Genomic DNA, 14,720 nt, shown 5'->3' with positions numbered 1-14,720 from the left:
AGCTCGTTACCCCCTCTATTCTGCCTTGGTTAGGCCACATCTGGAATACTGTGTCCAGTTCTGGGCCCTCAGTTCAAGAAGGACAGGGAACTGCTTGAAAGGGTCCAGCGCAGAGCCACAAAGATGATGAAGGGAGTGGAACACCTCCCTTATGAGGAGAGGCTGAAGGAGCTGGGTCTCTTCAGCTTGGAGAAGAGGAGACTGAGGGGTGACCTCATCAGTGTTTACAAATATGTAACGGGTGGGTGTCAGGATGATGGAGCTAGGCTTTTTTCAGTGATATCCAGTGATAGGACAAGGGGCAATGGGTGTAAACTGGAGCATAGAAGATTCCACGTTAACATCAGGAAGAACTTCTTTACTGTGAGAGTGACAGAGCACTGGAACAGGTTGCCCAGGGGGGTTGTGGAGTCTCCCACATTGGAGATATTCAAGGCCCGCCTGGACAAGTTCCTGTGTGATGTACTCTAGGTTACCCTGCTCTTGCAGGGGGGTTGGACCAGATGATCTCTTGAGGTCCCTTCCAACCCTTGGGATTCTGTGATTGTGTGATTCTGTGATTCTGTGTCCTATCAATACTGTCCCTAATGGAGAGTCCCTCCCCAGCATCCTTATAGGCCCCCTTCAGATACTGGAAGCTCTTCTGAGGTCTCCACACAGATTCTTTTCTCCAGAGTGAACAGCCTCAACTTTCTCAGCCTATGTTCATACAGGAGGTGCTCCAGTTTGTGGTCATTGTTGCAGGCCTCCTCTGGATTTGTTCCAACAGTTGCATGTGCTTTTTATGTTGCGGACACCAGAGCTGTACACAATATTCCAAGTGAGGTCCAGATTGTCCAAGTGAAGGCCCAGGTTAATTCAAGGCCGGTCAATGTCACCTCTGTGACAGGAGAGATTATGGAGCAGTTTGTCCTGGAAACTATGCCAAGGCACATGGAAAAGACAAAGGTGATCACTGACAGACACCATGGCTTCATAGTGCGTAAATCATGCCTGAGAAGTTTTCTGTCTTCCTATGATGGTGTTAGAGCACTGGTGGATATAGGAAGAGCGAATCTTTTCTTGTGCAAAGCATTAGATATGGTGCCACACAACAATCTTGTCTCTGAAACAGAGGTGGGATTGAAAGATGGGCACCAGGTATCCAGGCAGAGGTAACGTTACACACATGAGGAGCTTGTGTCAAAGGTGAAAGTCATCGATGTTTCACAGGCTTTGTTTGGATAGGCAAAGAGCTGGAGTGATGGGCTGGATGCTCCCTCAGTGCCAGTGGGTGTTCTTGTTGGTGCTACAGTTCCAAAGAGAGGTCTCATGGTGCTGTTCTAAGCACCCCGATGTCCTGTTGAGCCCAGTAATTGTGCTGGGTGAGGTTGGATGAGTCTTTGGAAGAAATGAAGAGGAAGGGCCTGAGGCTGTGATGCAGGAGAAGTTTATTGAATATAAACACAGTGAAAAGGCAGGAGCAGCAAGTGAAAGGGAACCAGTCAGAGTTAAAGTGGGGCACCAGTAAGACCTTGTATGCCGTAGGTATTGCCAGGGCCCTGAAATCTTTGTGCCCCACAGAGTGAATGTCACAAGGTTGGTACCTCCTGGGTTTGTCATGTGAGAAGGTGTTTACAGGAGAGTGGGTGAGCATAGCAGAAGGGGCAATGCAGAGAAGGAAGTTAGAGAAGAGGACATTGCCCAAGGACCTTGGTTAAAGGTAGCTCGGACTGGGCTCTTTCACTGCTTGATTTCATTGTGCTTTGATGGGAGGAGGTGTAGATGTTGAGTGCATGTACCAGCATTGGGCCAAAGGTTTGTCCTTAGTCCATGCTGTTGTTTCCATGCTGTGGGTGGTTGGTTTCAGGCATGCTGTCAGTGGCCCTTAGCAGATGTTGCATCCCCTTCCTCTGCCGTAGCAGCCCAGGCCTCCGAAGCCGTAGCCAAGGCCGTAGCCGAAGCCCCCAGAGGAGACGGGCACTCCCTGGGCGCTGAGGACGTTGCCCACGGCAGCGGATGAGGAGGATCCGACGGCGGTGCTCTGGGGGAAGGAGCTGAGGATGGGTCCTGGCAGGGTGACCAGCACGGTGGAAGGCTGGATGACGACGCGGGAGTCCTCGCACTGCCTGACACAGGGCTCGTTGCAGCTGTTGGCCAGCGGGGTGGGTCCGCAGGGGCGGCAGAGGTCGTAGCAGGCCATGTGTGTGGGGTGGAGGGGCCCTGGCAGGGGAGAGGAGAGGAGAGGAGAGAATGGAAGAGAGGGTGTGGGGAGAGCGGAGGGCGTGGGGGTGCGAGGGGCGGTGGTGCAGGAGGGCGAGGCAGTGGGGAGGCTGGTGTGGGGCTGTGGGGCTGTGGTGCTGGGGAGGCGTGAGGGGTGCTGAGGCTGGGGCAGAGCGTGCTGGAAGAGCCGGGGCAGGGGGGCAGGAGCAGAGGGCAAGGGGCTTGAGGCTCACCTTGTTGAGCGCGCAGGAGAAGGCGTCAGCAGAGGCGAGTGAGGGACAGAGGCGCTGGGCCGGCTTTTATGCTGGTCCCCGAGGGGCGGGACAGCCTTTGCGCATGGCAGCATTTGTCAGCAAGCAGCTGGTGCGTGCCACAGCCTGGCAAGTCATGAGCTGGGGCGTGTTCTCCTTCCCACAGCGCTCCATTGGCATGTCCTCCTGTTGAGGACGTGTCCATCTGGCCCTGGCGGCAGCTTTTAAGTGCAAATATTAAGGGCTAAATGCTTGGTTTTGATGGTGCGTTTCAGGACGCTTAGCAGATCATGCAATGAAAGCGTTGGAGAGTTGGGGTTTTGTCCGTGATGTCATCTCGTAGCACTCGTGTGCTGTGGTCTGTGGGTGCCTTGTGAAGAAGGGGCCCTATATCCTCGCAAACCTGTCAGGTTTTTCTGGGCTTTGGAGCTGTGCTGGTGTCATGGTTTAACCAATGCCAGACAGCTTGTCCACTCAATCCCAGTGAGTGGTGCCAGGCTGGAAGCAATCGAGGCCCACGTTAGTCCGTCCCCCCCCCTTTCCCAGGTGCTGCCCCCCCTCTTTTCCCGCTCCCAGAGGGATGGGGAGGAGAATCGAAGGAATGCAACTCCCGTGGGCTGAGATAAGAACAGTTTAGCAAATAATGTACAATACGAATCGGCATCGCTACCACCAACGACAACAATGATAAGAGAAAATAGCAAAGCAAAGGAGTACAATACCACGCGCCGAACCACCAGTCCGACCTGGCCGACCCCGTGTCCTTCCGGGTACCTCCCAGTTCCCCCCTGGGCATGATGTGCTGTGGTATGGAATAGCTCTTTGGTCAGTTTGGGTCAGGTGTCCTGTCTCTGCTTCCTCCCGTCTTCCCTCCTCCCTGGCAGAGCATGAGACTCACAAAGTCCTTGGCCAAACCAAAACATCATTGTTATCAGCTCTGTTCCCAGCCCGAAAGTCAAAACACAGCCCTGCACCAGCTACCAAGAAGGAGAAAAACTGACTGCTGCTGCTAAACCCAGGACAGCTGGCTGTGAGGAGCTTCCATTTCTTTTGCGTTCAGTCTCTTCCCACCTTGTTGCCAGGTCCCCAAGCCTGGCTTTGGGCCTTTCCCATTGCGTGAGCTCTGTGGGTGTCCTGGTGCCGTTGTGCTTGTGAGGTTGTCACTGGCTGTAGTGGGTTTGCGTGGAAATGTTTTGGTAGCCATTGGGCTGCTGGTTTGTCTTCCGTGAGAAGATGCCAGCAGCTTTTTCCAAGTCCGATAGAGCCTGTGGGAAGGAGCCAGATAAGTTCATGGAGGGCTGTTTCCTGTGGAAGAAGCCCCATGATGGAGCAGGGGTAGAGTGTGAGTGGCAAGGAAGAGCAGAGACAGTGTGGGGTGAACTGACCACAGTTCCCCTTCCCATCCCTCTGTGCTGTTTTGTGCAAGGGAGTAAGTAATTTAGAAGGGAAGATGAACTTTGAAGAAGAGAGAGGTTGGGGGAAGGTGTTTTAATAATTGCTTTTATTTCTCTTAAATCTACTCTGACTTCTGATAAAGTAATTTCCCTGAGTCAAGTCTGTTTTGCTGCTACTGGGACCTGGTGAGTGATCTCCATGTCCTTGTGTCTACTTAGGAGCTTCTCCCCTACCCGATTGAGGAAGAGGAGTGATAGAGCTGGTCAGTGAGCACTTGGTGCCCAGCCAAGGTCAAACAACCTCAGAGCCCCATCTTCACAGGAGAACAGGGTTACAGGCATGTTCCTGCACCTTGTTCCCAGTGCCCCATGCAGGGCTCCCCCCATTGAGGGGGACCTCACAGTGGGGACTTTCTGTGTGACCTCAGAGCAGAGGGATCTTGGCTTGAGGTCCCCTGTAGGTTTGTTCCAGAAACAGAGCAGCAGGGAGGATGGTCGGTCCAGAGAGCCCCTCCAGTTTTAGAGCCTGCAGTGAAGAGGGGCTGGTGGCGCCCTAAGCATCCCACCAAGACATCATTTGTGGTCCCCATAGCAAGGTGAGACCATGGCTTGGGGAATCTGACATGGGTGGAATGGGGAAAATGCAGCTAGACTGTCAGTGCAAGAGGAACACACAGCTGGGTCAGAAGAGGATCCCAGAGCAGGAGGGTGGAGACCAGTGCACCCTGCATGGGAGACCCATGGTCCTCGCAGCAATCGGTGACACGGCCATGAGTTCCTTTGTGGTTGGCACTGGGACCCCATCCAAATGTTCTCATGAGCCTGGGGTGACTCCATAAGAGCCGTGCACAGGGGAGCAATGTCATGTTCAGTGCTTTCTTTGTGACAGTAATGGGCTTGTGTCACGTTCTGGAAGGCTTCCATGTGTCAGTCTGCTGTGGTGGCATATTTCATAGGAAAATGGTTGTGGCCCTTGTTCACTGACCCCGATGGCCTGTTGAGACCTGGCTTTGGCTGCATGAAGCTGGAAGAGCCATGGTAGAAGAACAGGAGAGGAGGCGACAAAGGCTTGAATGCAGAAGAAGTTTATTGTCACAAGAGAGAAAATGTAAAAGTATAAGGTGGTAGAGAGCTGGTCTAAGGTGCAAGTAGGACGACCATCCACTGAGGTTTCCTGTTCACAGGAGATTTTGTCAGAGCACTGTGGTCTTCCTGCCCTGAATTGGGAGGACCCCTCTAAAGGTCCCCTGAATCTTCCCTAGCCTGTGAGATGCTGTTTGTGGCTCACAGTACTGGACATAGCAGATGGCTGATGCACAGAAGGAAGTGAGAGAAGAGGAGGAGGTCTATGGTGCATGTTACCAGGCAACAGAGGCTCTGCTTCCTTTCTTGGAGGCTAGGGAGTAGAACCTCTGGACAGCAGATGTACGTCAGGAACAGTGTGGATGTGCATCCTCAGTCCTTTGGGTTGCTTCCAGGGTGTTGTTGCTGATGTCAGGGGGTTGTCAATGGCCCTTAGCAGATGTTGCATCCCCTTCCTCTGCCGTAGCAGCCCAGGCCTCCGAAGCCGTAGCCAAGGCCGTAGCCGAAGCCCCCAGAGGAGACGGGCACTCCCTGGGCGCTGAGGACGTTGCCCACGGCAGCGGATGAGGAGGATCCGACGGCGGTGCTCTGGGGGAAGGAGCTGAGGATGGGTCCTGGCAGGGTGACCAGCACGGCGGGAGGCTGGATGACGACGCGGGAGTCCTCGCACTGCCTGACACAGGGCTCGTTGCAGCTGTTGGCCAGCGGGGTGGGTCCGCAGGGGCGGCAGAGGTCGTAGCAGGCCATGTGTGTGGGGTGGAGGGGCCCTGTCAGGGGAGAGGAGAGGAGAGGAGAGAATGGAAGAGAGGGTGTGGGGAGAGCGGAGGGCGTGGGGGTGCGAGGGGCGGTGGTGCAGGAGGGCGAGGCAGTGGGGAGGCTGGTGTGGGGCTGTGGGGCTGTGGTGCTGGGGAGGCGTGAGGGGTGCTGAGGCTGGGGCAGAGCGTGCTGGAAGAGCCGGGGCAGGGGGGCAGGAGCAGAGGGCAAGGGGCTTGAGGCTCACCTTGTTGAGCGCGCAGGAGAAGGCGTCAGCAGAGGCGAGTGAGGGACAGAGGCGCTGGGCCGGCTTTTATGCTGGTGCTGGAGTGCCCGAGGGCTCTGAGACAGTCTTTGTGCATGACAGCATGTTTGTGCAAGCAGCTGGGGCATGGCAGATCCTTGCAAGCAATTAGCTGTGGTTGTGTTTTCCTTGCTGCAGATCTTCAATTTCATGTCCTCCCTTTGAGGATGTGTCCTTCTGGTCCTGGCGGCAGCTTTCTAGTGGGAGTATGACAGTTCAAAAGGTGTTGCTGGCATGTGAGAGATTGTGCAGAACTTGGAAACCAAACTTTGGAGAGGTGGGGTGACATCGGTGATGTCATCTTGCAGCACTCGTGTGGTGTGGTTTGGGGATGTGTTGTGATGAGGAGGCACCATGTCGTAGCAGCCCTGTCAGGCAGGTGTGGGCTTTGGAGCTGTAGTCCTGTCCTTTCATGTTGGGTGAGCTCTGTGGGTGTCTCGGTGCCCTTTGTGTTCTTGGGTTGTCCCTTAGAGTAATGTGTTTCTCTGGAAAGATTTTTGTAGGCATAGGTTTGTCAATGGGGCTTTCTCAAAAGAGGCCCAAAGCTTCCCCCATATCTGGTAGAGCCTTTTGGAAGTATCTGTGTTGCAGAAGTTAATGGAGGACCATTTCCCGTGAAGGGGCCCCAGGATGGAGCAGGGAAAGAATGTGAGAAGGAAAGAGGAGAAGAGACAATGTGTGTTCAACTGATGACAATCCCCAGTTCCTCATCCCTTTGTGCTATTTTGGGCAAGGGAATACGTACTTCATGAGGGAAGTTGAACCTAAGGAAGGTAGGGAGAGGGGGAAGGTGTTTTCAGATTTGTTTTTATTTCTCATAATTCTACTCTGACTTTTGATTTTGATAATTTAAATCAAGTTCCCTGAGTCAGGTGTGTTTTGTCGCCTTTGGAAACCTGTGAGTTATCTCCATGTCCTTATTTCGACTCAGGAGCCTTTTGTCGTATTCTTCTCACCTCATCCTCTTAAGGAAAAGGAGTGATAGAGCAGCTCAAGAGAACACTTGGTGCCCTGCCAAAGTAAACACCACGGAGAGCCCCACCTTCACAGCAGGGCTGGGTCACAGGCTTGGTCCAGCACTTGTCCCAGTGTCCCCTGCAGGGCCTGTCTGGACCAAGGTGAGGATCATTGTGGCCTCACATTGGGGGCTGTCTGTGTGACCTCAGAGCAGAGGGATGGTGAGTTGGGGCCCCCTGCAGAGCTGGTCCCAAGATTCTGCAGCAGGGAGGATGTTGGTCAGGAGATCCCCTGCGTGGGTCACTGTTGGGCCGTGCAGTGAAGAGGGGCTGGTGGCTGCAGAACCTCCAAGGCATCATTTGTGGAACCCATAGCAAGGTGAGACCACGGGCTGGGAATACTAGTGTGTTTGGAATGGGGACCCAGCAGCCAGATGGTCAGTGCCTCACCGACCCTACGGCTAGATCAGAGAAGGACTGCACAGCAAAGAGGGTGGTGACCCGTGCACCCTGAATGGGATACCCAAGGGCCTTGCAGCAAGGGAAGGAATGGACACTCTTCTGCTCCCTGGCAAAGCACCACCTGGAGTTCTGTGTCCAGATTTGGGCTCCCCCGTGGAAGGTATACATGGAGGTGAATGAAAAACTTTCCTGGAAAGGAAAGCCATGCCCAGCAAGGTCAAGGTGACAGGCTGTGGTTTTTGATGTGGATTTTGAGAGGGTAAATTATGCTTGAGCGATCTCTGTGTCTTTTCTGTTGAAGCCACTGGGTGTTGGAGAGAGGCCGAGCTATGTCTGTTGTTGAGCTGTACTTGAAGGAAACCTTTGTCACTGTCTCCCATTACATGTTCCTAGAGAAGTGGAGAAAGCCTGGGTTGTACAAGGGCCCAGTGAGGTGGACTGCGAAGCGGCTGAAGGGCTGGGCCCAGAGGCTCGCGATTAGGCTGTGGCCACATGGGAAAACAGATGGAATTCCATGGGCAAAGAAGGAATTGCGGAACTGGCATTGGCGTTTTCCGTGTGAGGTTGGTCAATAGGTGGAAGAGGTTGTGGAGTCTCCTGGGTGGGATCTACTGAAAACCCAACTGGGCATGGTTAGGACAAGCTGCTATAAGTGGCCCTGCTGTGTCAGAGGGGGTGAAGCAGCTGCTATCCAAAGGTTTATGCCAAACCGAATGGTTGTGTGATTCTGTTTGCTGGGAGGGCTGGAGAGCCTTGCTGGGGAGGAGAGTTAGTCCAGTGTGTGGTGGGACAGGGGCACTTCATCAGAGGCATGCAAGGGGGAGCGTTACAAAATCATTTGTTTTAGCCAGTGATGGGCTTGTATGGCATTCTGGAAGACCTCCACATGTCAGACTGTGTTGTTGCTGGTTGTGGTGGCATATTTGGTGCTCAAGACCTCGAGGTCCTTTTCCACCGCCCCCCCTCCCCCCCCCAATGTCCTGGCTTTGTGCTGTGTGAAGTTGGAAGATCCTTGGTTGAAGTAAGAAAGAAGAAAAGTCACAGGCTGGGATGCAGAAGAATTTTATTGAGGCAAAGGAATGAAAATGTAAAATCATAAGGTGGTAGAGAGCTGGTGTAAGGTGTGAGTAGGATGACCATTCACTGAGGTTTTCTGTTTGAAGGACATGTTGTCAGAGCACTGAGGTCTTCCTGTCCTGACTTGGGAGAAGCCCGCTAAAGGCCCCTTGAATCTTTCTTAGCTCATGAGATGCCAATTGTGACAGAGAGTACCTGATGTAGCAGATGCAGTGAAGTGGAGAAGGAAGTGGGAGAAGAAAATGAGATCCATGGGCAAGGGTAACAAACAGCTTCAGCTCGCCCTTGGCCTGCTTGCTTTCTTGGTGAGTTTAGAGGAGGAGCTGTGGAGAGCAGATCAATGGATCAGGAATGGCCTGGACATGCATCTTCAATCATTGCCATGGCTTCATTAGTGCGGGAGGCTGATATCAAGCATGCTGTCAGAGGCCCTTAGCAGATGTTGCATCCCCTTCCTCTGCCGTAGCAGCCCAGGCCTCCGAAGCCGTAGCCAAGGCCGTAGCCGAAGCCCCCAGAGGAGACGGGCACTCCCTGGGCGCTGAGGACGTTGCCCACGGCAGCGGATGAGGAGGATCCGACGGCGGTGCTCTGGGGGAAGGAGCTGAGGATGGGTCCTGGCAGGGTGACCAGCACGGCGGGAGGCTGGATGACGACGCGGGAGTCCTCGCACTGCCTGACACAGGGCTCGTTGCAGCTGTTGGCCAGCGGGGTGGGTCCGCAGGGGCGGCAGAGGTCGTAGCAGGCCATGTGTGTGGGGTGGAGGGGCCCTGGCAGGGGAGAGGAGAGGAGAGGAGAGAATGGAAGAGAGGGTGTGGGGAGAGCGGAGGGCGTGGGGGTGCGAGGGGCGGTGGTGCAGGAGGGCGAGGCAGTGGGGAGGCTGGTGTGGGGCTGTGGGGCTGTGGTGCTGGGGAGGCGTGAGGGGTGCTGAGGCTGGGGCAGAGCGTGCTGGAAGAGCCGGGGCAGGGGGGCAGGAGCAGAGGGCAAGGGGCTTGAGGCTCACCTTGTTGAGCGCGCAGGAGAAGGCGTCAGCAGAGGCGAGTGAGGGACAGAGGCGCTGGGCCGGCTTTTATGCTGGTGCTGGAGTGCCCGAGGGCTCTGAGACAGTCTTTGTGCATGACAGCATGTTTGTGCAAGCAGCTGGGGCATGGCAGATCCTTGCAAGCAATTAGCTGTGGTTGTGTTTTCCTTCCAAGAATTCTGGATGTTCATGTCCTCCTGTTGAGGACGTGCCCTTCTGGCCCTGGCGGCAGCTTTCAAGTATTAGAGTCCAAAGGCTTGGTGTTGATGGTGTATTTCAGGGCACTTGGCAGAACATGCAACAGAAGCATTGGAGCGGTGGGGGTGTCATCACTGATGTCATCCTGTGGCACTCGTGGCTGTGGTTTGTGGGTTTCTTGCAGTGCTTCCTTTTGGCAAAAATAGAGCTCATCCCTTTGTATCTGTAAGAAAATTAAGAGGGTGGATCTGGCACACTGGAGGCTGGTGAGCCTGACCTGTGCCCAGTGTTGGGCTCCATTTACGTTTCTGATTTACAGGTCAATATCGTCTGTTATTTCAACTTTGTCCTGAGGTGATAATGACAAACAATGAAGAAGAAACAAGAAACTGGGGCTCATGAGCAAAAAATATAATTACCTGCCAATGGTAAGAGTGCTATTTCTTCTTGCTCTGTCATGGTTTGGATGTTACTTGTGTCACTCCTGGAAACATGAAAGCCTCAACAATCCAGGTGCTGCTAGATCTGGTTCAAAAGTCTTTCAGGGTTAGCTGATGCTTTGTACCTTCCAGATTGGAGGTTTGGTCTCATGACTTTCCACAATGTAGTGGTTTCATAACGAACTGCCAGATAAAAGGTGATGTGCAGGAGACAGCAATTTCCAGGTGATAATAGCTGCATATTGCCCCTACAGCCCTTTCTTGCTACGCGTTCTGCCTAAATGCTGCCTCATTTTGACCTCATGGCGCTGCTCCCAGCATAGCTCAGTGTCCTGGGTTCAGCAGTAGCTGTCATTTTTCTCCTTCTTGGTAGCTGGTGCAGTGCTGTGTTTTGACTTTCAGCTGGGAACAGAGCTGATAACAATGATGTTTTGGTTTGGCCAAGGACTTTGTGAGCCTCATGCTCTGCCAGGAAGGAGGGAAGCCGGGAGGAAGCAGAGACAGGACACCTGACCCAAACTGACCAAAGAGGTATTCCATACCACAGCACGTCATGCCCAGGATGTAACGGGGAGTTAGCCGGAAGGACTGAGTGGACTGCAGGGTTGGGTGAGGTATCGGTCGGTGCTTGGTCGGGCTGGGGGGGGCGAGTTATCAGTCGGCTGGTGGTGAGGTGTTGTATTCTCTTCCCTTGTTATTTCCTTTATCACTGCTATTATTGGTGGTAGCAGCAGTGATTTGTGTTATACCTCAGTTACTAAACTGTTCTTATGTCAACCTGGGGGAGCTGCATTCTTTCTGATTCTCCTCTCTGTCCCGCCGAGAGTAGGGGGAGGGCAAGAAGGGGGGGGAGTGAGGTAACAAGCAGTCTGGGATGGCTTAAACCACGACACTCAGGCAACACCAAAAGCTGGGGTAGCCAAAATCAGAGCAAGAGTTGAGTGAAGAGTCACGTGCACCCCAGGATGCGGTTTGCCCCCTGTCTGCCAGGGCACACTGCTGACTCCTATTGAACCTGCTGCCAGCCAGCACCCCCAGGTGCCTTTCTGCAGGGCTGCTCTCCAGGATCTCCTCTCCCAGGCTGTGCTTGTGTCCAGCATCGCTCCATCCCAGGCGCAGAATCCAGCATTTGTGCTGCTTACATTTCATGCCTTTGATGGCTGCCCAGTGCTCCAAGCTATCTAGATCCTTCTGCAAGACCTCTTATCCCTCCAGAGAATCAACAGCAACTCCCAGTCCCTTCAGCAAACTTGTGAACAGTGCATTCAACTGCTGCCTGTAGATGTGTGATAAAAGTATTGTCCAGAAATGGCCCTAGAATGGAGCCCTGAGGAATATTGCAGGTGACCATTCACAAAGCACATCTAGCCCCATTCACTGTGACATTTTCAGCGCTGCTCTTCAGCAGTTCTTTATGCAATGTATGGTGTACCTGCTCATGTCACATTTGACCAACTTGTCCAGGAGGATGTTGTGAAGGACAAGAGTTCATCCAGGACAGATGCAAAGTCTTGTTTCTGGGGAGAAGTGACCCAGTGTAGCAGGAATATCTGGTGGACCAATGGGTTAGAAACTGACCATTAAGGGCAACCTACCATTGTAACAAATGGGCCCATCAGTCTCCAGGGTTGCACTGACCAGTGTTGCACTGGGGATGGGGAGGGGACCATCCCTTTCTCCTCAGAAATGCTGAGGAGAATCCCATGTGGGATTCATTTCTTGGCTCCCCAGTGAGGAAGGACTTGGACTTTAAGGAGCAAGAGCAGTGCAGGGTAACCAAGAGACTGGAGGGACTGGATCATGTTTTGTAGAGAAGAGGGTGAGAAGTGAGCCACCCAAGATAGAAGGATGTGGAGGGGGCCCATCATCAATGTGAATAAACCCCTGATGGCAGGGAAAGAAGTGGTCGGAATCCACCACTTGTCACTAGTGTGCACATGCAGAAGAGGCCCTGGGTACAAGGGGAAAGAGATGGGATTGCATGGGCAAAACAGGCAAGCCTTTTTGCCTGTTTAGAAAGACAAAGAGTAGAAGAGGTGGTGGAGTCTCTGTGCTGGGAGCTACTGAAACACCACCTGGCCATGGAGCCACGAATGCAGCTCCAGTTGCCCTGTTCTTGAAAAGGGATGAAAGCACCTTCTCTGGAGAGGTTTGTGCTGTTGAAAATGATTCTGAGGAGACTCAGGCTGGGATGCTGGAGAATTTATTGAGACAAAAGAATGAAAATGTAAAAGCACCAAAAGCACCAAGTGGAAGTGAGACAGTCTGAGGTGCAAGGAGTGCGACCATGAGCAGAAGTCTTCTGCTTGCAGTTCTTCCTGCCCTGCAGTGCAAGCAGCATACCAGATGTACCCGAATGGTCTTTGACTTGTAAGAAGGGGTTTACAGGAGAGAGTCCTGGACACAGGCAAAGAGATGATGGGAAGAAGGAAGCAGTACAGCAGGAGGAGGTGCAGGGGCAATATCTTGAGGCATCCTGGGCACGCCCCTTGCCCTGTTTCTTCTCTTGGTGCTTCGATAGAGGGAGCTGTGGAGGGCAGGTCCACGTGTCAGGAACTGCCCAGAACTGCATCCTCAGACCTTGCCATGGCTACGAGGGTGTAGGTGGTGGATGCAGGAGAACTTTATTGAGGCAAAATAATTGAGAAATCAGAAGCACCAAGTGGAAGGGAGAGGATCTGAGGTGCAAGTAGAGTGACCATTTGCCAAGGTCTTCTGCTTGGATGAGAATTTACCAGAGTGTCAAGATCTTTGTGCCCTGCAGTGGGAGCAGCTCCCTGGCATTTCCCATGATGGATTTCCACTTACGAGATGATGGTTGCAGCAGAGAGTAGCAGAAATAGCTGAAGGAGCAATGGAAGAAGGAAGTGGAAGAAGAGGAGGAGGCCCATGGGCCGTGCTTCCAGGCATCACAACCTGGGCACATTCTCTTCTTCCTTGAGTGCTGCTTTGAGAGCAGGAGCTGTGGAGGGCAGGTCCACGTGTCAGGAAGAGGCCAGAACTGCATTTTCAGACCTTGGCAGGGCTTCAAGTGTGTACGTGAGTGGTTTCAGGCATGCTGTCAATGGCCCTTAGCAGATGTCGCATCCCCTTCCTCTGCCGTAGCAGCCCAGGCCTCCGAAGCCGTAGCCAAGGCCGTAGCCGAAGCCCCCAGAGGAGACGGGCACTCCCTGGGCGCTGAGGACGTTGCCCACGGCAGCGGATGAGGAGGATCCGACGGCGGTGCTCTGGGGGAAGGAGCTGAGGATGGGTCCTGGCAGGGTGACCAGCACGGCGGGAGGCTGGATGACGACGCGGGAGTCCTCGCACTGCCTGACACAGGGCTCGTTGCAGCTGTTGGCCAGCGGGGTGGGTCCGCAGGGGCGGCAGAGGTCGTAGCAGGCCATGTGTGTGGGGTGGAGGGGCCCTGGCAGGGGAGAGGAGAGGAGAGGAGAGGAGAGAATGGAAGAGAGGGTGTGGGGAGAGCGGAGGGCGTGGGATTCGGGGCGGTGGTGCAGGAGGGCGCGGCTGTGGGGCGGCTGGTGTGGGGCTGTGGGGCTGTGGTGCTGGGGAGGCGTGAGGGGTGCTGAGGCTGGGGCAGAGCGTGCTGGAAGAGCCGGGGCAGGGGGGCAGGAGGGCAAGGGGCTTGAGGCTCACCTTGTTGAGCGCGCAGGAGAAGGCGTCAGCAGAGGCGAGTGAGGGACAGAGGCGCTGGGCCGGCTTTTATGCTGGTCCCCGAGGGGCGGGACAGCCTTTGCGCATGGCAGCATTTGTCAGCAAGCAGCTGGTGCGTGCCACAGCCTGGCAAGTCACGAGCTGGGGCGTGTTCTCCTTCCCACAGCGCTCCATTGGCATGTCCTCCTGTTGGGAACGTGTCCATCTGGCCCTGGCGGCAGCTTTCAAGTGACAGTGTGTGTTTGGGAGCATTGGCATGGGAAGTGTCTGTCAGGGCACTCTGCAGACATAGCCAGAGCGTTAGAGAGGTGGGGTGGTGTGAGTGAGCTCATCCCGTGGCACTCGTGTGCTGTGGTTTGTGGGTGCCTTGTGAAGAGGTTTCCCATGTCCTCGTAGCCATGTAAGTGGAGGACAGTTTGCAACAGCAGGCTGTGCTAATGGAAATTGTTCTTGAGATCTGGTTATTCCTGTGATGTGGGGAGCACTTCCAATCTGTCCAAAATTTCGTGTTGTCTCAGTCGTACCGCTCCCCTCTTTCATGAGTGGCACGTTTGCAGCCTGGTCTTGGTTTGATGCAGTGCTTGATTTGGGGCCTTGTAAGGAGACCACCTTTGTAAGGGTGTCTGCTTTGAAATGATGAGTTTTGTAGACAAGGAGAGAGCTATTCTGATAATAGTCTTGCAAAGCCTTTGATGCTTTCTCCCATTGCATGGTCATGGGGTGTGGGGTCACCTGGGTTTGTGGGCAGTTGGTTTGATTGCTCTCTCAGCAGGTTTAGAGATGATGCAAAATGTGGAGCGAGACTCAGATGCTGGATGGTTGTGCCATGACTTAGAGGGAACAGGAGGTGCTGGAGAATGGGCAGAGAGGAATCTCCTGAAGTTCAACAGGAAGAAATGTCAAGTTTTCCATGTCGGGAGGAATGGCT

At 54.1% G+C, this 14,720-nt stretch overlaps 3 protein-coding genes and 1 pseudogene across 3 annotated transcripts; all 4 read right to left on the bottom strand.

The window, feature by feature from the left end:
- Nucleotides 1–1,809: 1,809 nt before the first annotated feature.
- Nucleotides 1,810–2,663, bottom strand: LOC133211617 (feather keratin 1-like; annotated as a pseudogene).
- Nucleotides 2,664–5,300: 2,637 nt separating this feature from the next.
- LOC133211616 (feather keratin 1-like) lies at nt 5,301–6,109 on the bottom strand. Its single transcript, XM_061352149.1, has 2 exons — nt 5,931–6,109; nt 5,301–5,697 (listed from the first exon to the last, which is right to left on the bottom strand). Exon 2 carries the CDS (start codon nt 5,675–5,677, stop codon nt 5,363–5,365), a length of 315 nt encoding a protein of 104 aa, XP_061208133.1. The 5' UTR covers nt 5,678–5,697; nt 5,931–6,109; the 3' UTR covers nt 5,301–5,362.
- Nucleotides 6,110–8,914: 2,805 nt separating this feature from the next.
- LOC133211615 (feather keratin 1-like) lies at nt 8,915–9,738 on the bottom strand. Its single transcript, XM_061352148.1, has 2 exons — nt 9,483–9,738; nt 8,915–9,249 (listed from the first exon to the last, which is right to left on the bottom strand). Exon 2 carries the CDS (start codon nt 9,227–9,229, stop codon nt 8,915–8,917), a length of 315 nt encoding a protein of 104 aa, XP_061208132.1. The 5' UTR covers nt 9,230–9,249; nt 9,483–9,738.
- Nucleotides 9,739–13,209: 3,471 nt separating this feature from the next.
- On the bottom strand, nt 13,210–13,967 carry LOC133211614 (feather keratin 1-like). Its single transcript, XM_061352147.1, has 2 exons — nt 13,775–13,967; nt 13,210–13,544 (listed from the first exon to the last, which is right to left on the bottom strand). The coding sequence occupies exon 2, from the start codon at nt 13,522–13,524 to the stop codon at nt 13,210–13,212; it is 315 nt and encodes a 104-aa protein (XP_061208131.1). The 5' UTR covers nt 13,525–13,544; nt 13,775–13,967.
- Nucleotides 13,968–14,720: the final 753 nt, after the last annotated feature.

Source organism: Neopsephotus bourkii, unplaced genomic scaffold (genome assembly GCF_033783945.1).
Source record: "Neopsephotus bourkii isolate Nb327-2 ecotype Australia unplaced genomic scaffold, CSIRO-AGI_Nbou_v1 NB_621, whole genome shotgun sequence".
In the NCBI taxonomy this organism is placed as follows: Eukaryota; Metazoa; Chordata; class Aves; order Psittaciformes; family Psittacidae; genus Neopsephotus; species Neopsephotus bourkii.
Note: the sequence above shows the minus strand (reverse complement) of the source record. Positions and strands in the feature narration are given on the sequence as shown.